General features: G+C 36.8%; 1 protein-coding gene across 2 annotated transcripts; it reads right to left on the bottom strand.

The window, feature by feature from the left end:
* Window positions 1-6,383, bottom strand: LOC107692335 (aquaporin-3-like). 2 transcript variants are annotated; one of them, XM_016491316.1, is made up of 6 exons: window positions 6,191-6,383; window positions 4,166-4,292; window positions 3,414-3,551; window positions 3,132-3,250; window positions 1,018-1,235; window positions 1-924 (listed from the first exon to the last, which is right to left on the bottom strand). In XM_016491316.1, exons 1-6 carry the CDS (start codon window positions 6,296-6,298, stop codon window positions 735-737), a joined length of 900 nt encoding a protein of 299 aa, XP_016346802.1. In that variant the 5' UTR covers window positions 6,299-6,383; the 3' UTR covers window positions 1-734. The 2 variants fall into 2 exon arrangements, with proteins under 2 accessions (XP_016346802.1, XP_016346801.1); XM_016491315.1 differs by lacking the exons at window positions 3,132-3,250; window positions 3,414-3,551; window positions 4,166-4,292; window positions 6,191-6,383 and adding exons at window positions 1,478-1,596; window positions 1,760-1,897; window positions 2,512-2,638.
* Window positions 6,384-7,016: the final 633 nt, after the last annotated feature.

Here is a 7,016-nt window from a genome sequence, read left to right as displayed (position 1 = left end):
CCAAAAATGCAGTTTATTTTTGACGTGCATAATATAAATGAAAACAATATATTATATGCATAGTCAGTGTAAACTCAGTCATTTTCCCAGAACAGAAACAGGCACATAATATATCATAACATATACTTGCAAAACAAATACGTTCCCAAAAAGGCAAAAAGCAACATTGGATTTCTCACTGCATAATTACAGCACTCATTATTATTCACTTATAATGCTGGAATATTAGTAAAACAGGTACTTTTATGACTTTGATTTAGTATTTATAAGGGTGAAGGTTTTCATAAATCATATCCCTTATTCATAATTATTCATTATGCAGATAAAAGCATTAGAGATAAATGAACGGGTGACAACAACTCACTTGTTAGCAGATTGGATGAATTAATTTGGCTATGATTGGGCATTTTTGGAATAAATTGAAAAGGATAACTAGTAAGTTTATGTATAAAACAGAGGTCCTGGTCAGCATAATTAGAGTGAAATGCACATTGATATATCAATTAAATTGTTTGGACATCAACTAATTGCACACACACAGTACAAAAAAATACAACTAATTACTTTGTGTCTAATCATGATGTCAAGGGAACAGCCATCCGGTGACTGTCAAAAGTTATGATTTAATGTGGGTACAAGATGCACAATATTGCTACTATATTGTCATGAGAGCTAAATTTAAATTTAGAAGCTGAACGGAACTGTGGAAAAATCAACTCCATTTGGTCCCAGACTTACGCTGTCTCCTTCTTAGAAACAGCAGAGAGTTTGAGTCTTTCCTTCTCTTCTCTTTCCTCTGCTTCCCTTTTATCTCTTGCTTCTCCTTCCACATGGTATCCCACCATCAGCTGATACACCATCACACCCAACATGGCACCAATGAACGGGGCAAAGATGGGCACAAAGGACCAGTAAGAGTTTGCTCTGTGGTCAATGGAACACAAATTGATGGTAGAGATGATATCAACAGTAAAATGGCTGGGAAAAAATGTATACATTAAATCAAATGTGACTTACGAGAACACCTCTGAGCCCCATCCAGCAAGTGCTGTGAAGATCCGAGGTCCCAAGTCTCTGGCTGGGTTTACAGCATAACCTGAGTTAAAGCCCATGGACTGACCAATCACTAGAACTACAAAGCCCACAGTGAAGGCCTCCAGTCCTTGTGGGATGGGATTATTGTAAGGGTCGACAATGGCTAGGATACAAACTATGAGAGCTGCCGTGCCAATCATCTGTGAAAAATATTGGTTAGTTCACTCAATGAAAATTCTGTTATCATTTACTCACCCTCATATTGTTATAAAATGTTCATTTTTCTGTGCAACACAAAAGATGATATTCTGAAGATGTTTCAACTGTTTTTGTCCATAACAATTAAAGTCAACGGGGTCCAAAACAACACTTATAATATGCACAAAAAACACTGAGACATTCTTAAATATATCTTCAATGAATGCTGATTTTCTTGTCTTACCTGATCAAAAAAGCCATTGAGCAAAGTAAGGTGTTTAGAAGGGTATGTAGCAAAGATTCCAGCCGTTGCATTGTCCCCTACAACGACTAGAGAACCTTGTCCATAGTCCCAAATTGCATCTGCAAAACATCAAATCTCTTTTAGATCATCAAAAGCTTTCAGTTCACAACCACAATCCTCATAAACTGAGCAGTTTCATTTTTGGCTGCAACAGACTGACCCAGGATGTGGACTGAGAAAAATGTGGATTATTGACAACAAAAATGAAATCCTATAACTCACCAATATACATGCCAAATATTATTCCTGAGCCAAGAAAAGCCCCTAGAGTCTGGGCCAGGAAGTACACGGGAAATTTCCTCCAGGGCTCTCTCCCCAACAAGCAAAGGGAAAAGGTTACAGTAGGGTTTATGTGACCTCCTGTGAAACATAAACGTGTATTTCTCAATAAGTTTGAAATTAGATCTTCACAGAACACAATAAAAATGGAAGTATATACCATAAACAAGCAGTTTACATTTTTGTGGATGGTTTGGCACGTGCTGATTAAGCCTAAACTTTTTAGCCATGGATTAGGCTTAATCTATGTCTGGGAACTGTCTGTCACTTCCTTCTCGTCCAAGACTTCACTTATAGCCCAAACACTTATTTATTTGCAGCATTCCTCGGTTTCAAACGTTAATGTCAAACTGCCATTTGATATTGTCTGATATTGTTTTGGTTTTTCATCAAAAATGGAACCGAAGCCTCCAGGTACAGTACATCCATTGAGTGAACTTTAACCATGAGGCAACCCTTGATTCCAGCCAATAATATCTGAAAATAAAATATTCTAAAAGTAGGAAAGAATGTAGTGTCATTTTACCAGTTTAAATCCATCTGGTGAATGTTTGAGCAAAGGCCTTCACATTTTAATATCTGGTTCTGATCTGTATGTGACTCACTGAAGTGAAATGCCACATCTGAAATTCGAAATTTCCTGTGTTCTCCAAGGAAAAGAAAAAACATTTTAAGAAGCTTATGATCAACGTTACCTGAGACTTGCCCACAAACTAGGATTCCCAATGTAGCAGCGAAACCAAAAGCGAAATTCACCGTCAGAAACATTCCATGAGAGCCTCCACTTAGAATCAACTGGGCGACGGCACCACATCCAAACATCTATAAATGGAGAAATTAAGAATAGAATTCCAATTAACCAATTGCTTAACTCTGAGACTAGCTCTAGATTAAATAAGTGGCATTTTCAGCTAATAAATCTCACTGAATGATTGCAGGTTTTAGTTTGACGTATTATGATTCTCAGAGGCTTCATGTACCTGTTTTTTTTTGTTTGAGGACTGCATTTGAAGAATATTGTAAGGGTCGACAATGGCTAGGATACAAACTATGAGAGCTGCCGTGCCAATCATCTGTGAAAAATATTGGTTAGTTCACTCAATGAAAATTCTGTTATCATTTACTCACCCTCATATTGTTATAAAATGTTCATTTTTCTGTGCAACACAAAAGATGATATTCTGAAGATGTTTCAACTGTTTTTGTCCATAACAATTAAAGTCAACGGGGTCCAAAACAACACTTATAATATGCACAAAAAACACTGAGACATTCTTAAATATATCTTCAATTAATGCTGATTTTCTTGTCTTACCTGATCAAAAAAGCCATTGAGCAAAGTAAGGTGTTTAGAAGGGTATGTAGCAAAGATTCCAGCCGTTGCATTGTCCCCTACAACGACTAGAGAACCTTGTCCATAGTCCCAAATTGCATCTGCAAAACATCAAATCTCTTTTAGATCATCAAAAGCTTTCAGTTCACAACCACAATCCTCATAAACTGAGCAGTTTCATTTTTGGCTGCAACAGACTGACCCAGGATGTGGACTGAGAAAAATGTGGATTATTGACAACAAAAATGAAATCCTAAAACTCACCAATATACATGCCAAATATTATTCCTGAGCCAAGAAAAGCCCCTAGAGTCTGGGCCAGGAAGTACACGGGAAATTTCCTCCAGGGCTCTCTCCCCAACAAGCAAAGGGAAAAGGTTACAGTAGGGTTTATGTGACCTCCTGTGAAACATAAACGTGTATTTCTCAATAAGTTTGAAATTAGATCTTCACAGAACACAATAAAAATGGAAGTATATACCATAAACAAGCAGTTTACATTTTTGTGGATGGTTTGGCACGTGCTGATTAAGCCTAAACTTTTTAGCCATGGATTAGGCTTAATCTATGTCTGGGAACTGTCTGTCACTTCCTTCTCGTCCAAGACTTCACTTATAGCCCAAACACTTATTTATTTGCAGCATTCCTCGGTTTCAAACGTTAATGTCAAACTGCCATTTGATATTGTCTGATATTGTTTTGGTTTTTCATCAAAAATGGAACCGAAGCCTCCAGGTACAGTACATCCATTGAGTGAACTTTAACCATGAGGCAACCCTTGATTCCAGCCAATAATATCTGAAAATAAAATATTCTAAAAGTAGGAAAGAATGTAGTGTCATTTTACCAGTTTAAATCCATCTGGTGAATGTTTGAGCAAAGGCCTTCACATTTTAATATCTGGTTCTGATCTGTATGTGACTCACTGAAGTGAAATGCCACATCTGAAATTCGAAATTTCCTGTGTTCTCCAAGGAAAAGAAAAAACATTTTAAGAAGCTTATGATCAACGTTACCTGAGACTTGCCCACAAACTAGGATTCCCAATGTAGCAGCGAAACCAAAAGCGAAATTCACCGTCAGAAACATTCCATGAGAGCCTCCACTTAGAATCAACTGGGCGACGGCACCACATCCAAACATCTATAAATGGAGAAATTAAGAATAGAATTCCAATTAACCAATTGCTTAACTCTGAGACTAGCTCTAGATTAAATAAGTGGCATTTTCAGCTAATAAATCTCACTGAATGATTGCAGGTTTTAGATTGACGTATTATGATTCTCAGAGGCTTCATGTACCTGTTTTTTTTTTGTTTGAGGACTGCATTTGAAGAATGTGAAACATTATGGGCACCATGTGGATTTGATAGATGGTATGTGTATGACTGTGTGTGTGTGTGTACTTGCTCTCTCTCTCATTGTGCGATGCCCTCTAGCCTGTCTGTGTTTGCCAGCCATTATTGAGCCGCATGATCAGCCTCTGGATGGGGGGTTCGCAGACCGCACAGTACCATCAGAAAACAACAGATGGGCATTGGGGGAGCTCTATTTTTCTCCAGATATTGCTGATCTGGAGTCTTAGTTCCATTGAAAACAGATGATGAGATATGGTTTAACCTGTGATCCCTCTATGGTGTGTCAAATTTATTCCGGATATGGCTGTCTTGGATTCTGGATTATAGACCCAGTTGTTTGTGCTTACCTGCTAACTGCATTGTATAAGCTACTTTAGTCTTTTTAAAATGTCAGAATACAAAGTACACCAACAGAAATGTGTTCACCAGGAGATGACATGGAATACTTCATTAATTTCAAGGCAACTCTAGTTATGTTTGTATTGTTCTGCTGAAGTGAAAATTAGTCTCAGAAGCAAGAACGTTTCTTTTGAGGTTTAGCAGAGGAGCAACAAATTAACAGCTATAATCGGAGGTGTCTGATACTAACAAAACAATATTATTTTCTATCACTAGTTATTGTTTGTGTTCAGTGATTCAATTCAATTAGAGAGGAGAAGAATAAAATGTTGTTATTAATATTATTTTTTGACCAGATGACTGACAATGTGTTGTGACCAACTTGGTTGACCTATTAATATTACATTATAATTTACTAGCTTCTTATTGTTTAGAGCCTGTTTGCTTGTGTTTAAGCAGTTTCAGTGGTAAAATATCTTAGTTACATGAACACAGTTCCAGTGTCTTCATTTCACTGAAGAATATAACTAAAATATGAACTGGCCCACTCTACAGTGTCTGAAACTTGAGTAAAGCAGCTAATTGGCTATCAGCACAACTCAACTCAGATTCAACTCCAATTATATCATCTCACAGCTACAAATGTAGTTACAAAATTAAAACTTATTTTAGCTTTGAACATTCATACAATTCCATGCTTTAATAACCGTTATTGGCAAAAGCTGAGAAAAAAAAACATGTTCTTATTAAAAGTAGGAAAATTATGAAAGTATAAATGTAGTGAAAGTATAATGTATACAAATATAATTTTCATAAGAGTGGGTAAAAAGAACATAAAAACCTCCCTCAGTGAATCATTTGCAAAATGAGGAAAAAAGCTCCCCTCAGGTATAGCTGAATGGAAATTTCAACCTTTTCAGCAGATGAAAGCATCTAGATTATGTTTGATATCTTGTATGCATGCATTTTTCCACATTCTCCATAGACAGTAAATCAATCTTTGCATCATTAGTGATTTATCATCCATGTATCAAGCTAAGCACAATGTTTTTTAACAAACTAATTAACAACTGACATTTCAGATTTTTTAAAACATGGAATAGCCTATTGTACATTTTGAAGTTTTGAAAAGATAATTATAGAAAATGTAATTAACCACAACAGCTGCAAGTCAGACATTTTTAAACACTACTCCTCTGAATTGTTAACAAACATTCCCCTCAAAATGAATAAACTGATTTACAATAAGGACATTAAATCTAACTGCATGGCATTTTCATCATAGCTGAAATCAGGTGGTCTCATCACGAACTCATCGATGACAAAAACAACAGAATTTTCTCACCACTAGAATGAGAGTGCCCAGGCATTCTGCCAGTGCCTGTCGTATTAGCACGTTCCGAACATGAAAGATCCGAGCCATCTTTTCCAGAATCACCTTCTGTCTTCCCATAATATCTTAGGATAGTTTAAAGATGATGATTAAAGGGTGTTTTAATTTGATGATGATGATGATGTTGATGAAGGGGAAAGTGTTCCTGTACAGCTTTTCCTGCTGAGTTCGGGCCCTATATGTGCTTCTGAATGTCCCGCCCTCAGTCAATAAAAAACCAAAAACAGCATTCCTACAACTTTTTCCCTCCCTCCATCCTTGCCTCTTTCCATTGTACATACACACAAATTTTCTTGTTCTTTTTTCATGCCCGACTTCTTTATTATGTATGTGTGAGGACTGGGATAGAAGTGGCTCTAGGGTTTGGTGCACAAAAATCTGTATTGTTTGCGCTAGTACTTTTTCCTCGCTGTGTGGATTGTAGCCTCACAGGCAGTGACTGGAACATGGAGTCTATGACGAGAGTGGTTAGGGTTACCTTACATTTTTTTTAAATGAATATTTTAGGTTTGTGGAAATGTATGGGTATTTAGCCAGCGGTGAAGTTTGGCAAGTGTTTGAAACACAGGGCAGATGTTTTTTATTCTGGAAAGTATTTGCACCACATGATGGTCAGATTGGTCACAAGCCTGCAATGTCTGAAATTCTATTTTCGTAATAAAGTTAAATAATACACTTTTTTTTTCTCTCCTAGAAACAATGACTTGTGGCACCAGTCTCATACACTCCAGCATTATGACATTGTGGATGTTTGTCAAAGCACAAGCTCTTAATATCT

Source organism: Sinocyclocheilus anshuiensis, unplaced genomic scaffold, assembly GCF_001515605.1.
Source record: "Sinocyclocheilus anshuiensis isolate Anshui unplaced genomic scaffold, SAMN03320099.WGS_v1.1 scaffold478, whole genome shotgun sequence".
In the NCBI taxonomy this organism is placed as follows: domain Eukaryota; kingdom Metazoa; phylum Chordata; class Actinopteri; order Cypriniformes; family Cyprinidae; genus Sinocyclocheilus; species Sinocyclocheilus anshuiensis.
Note: the sequence above shows the minus strand (reverse complement) of the source record. Positions and strands in the feature narration are given on the sequence as shown.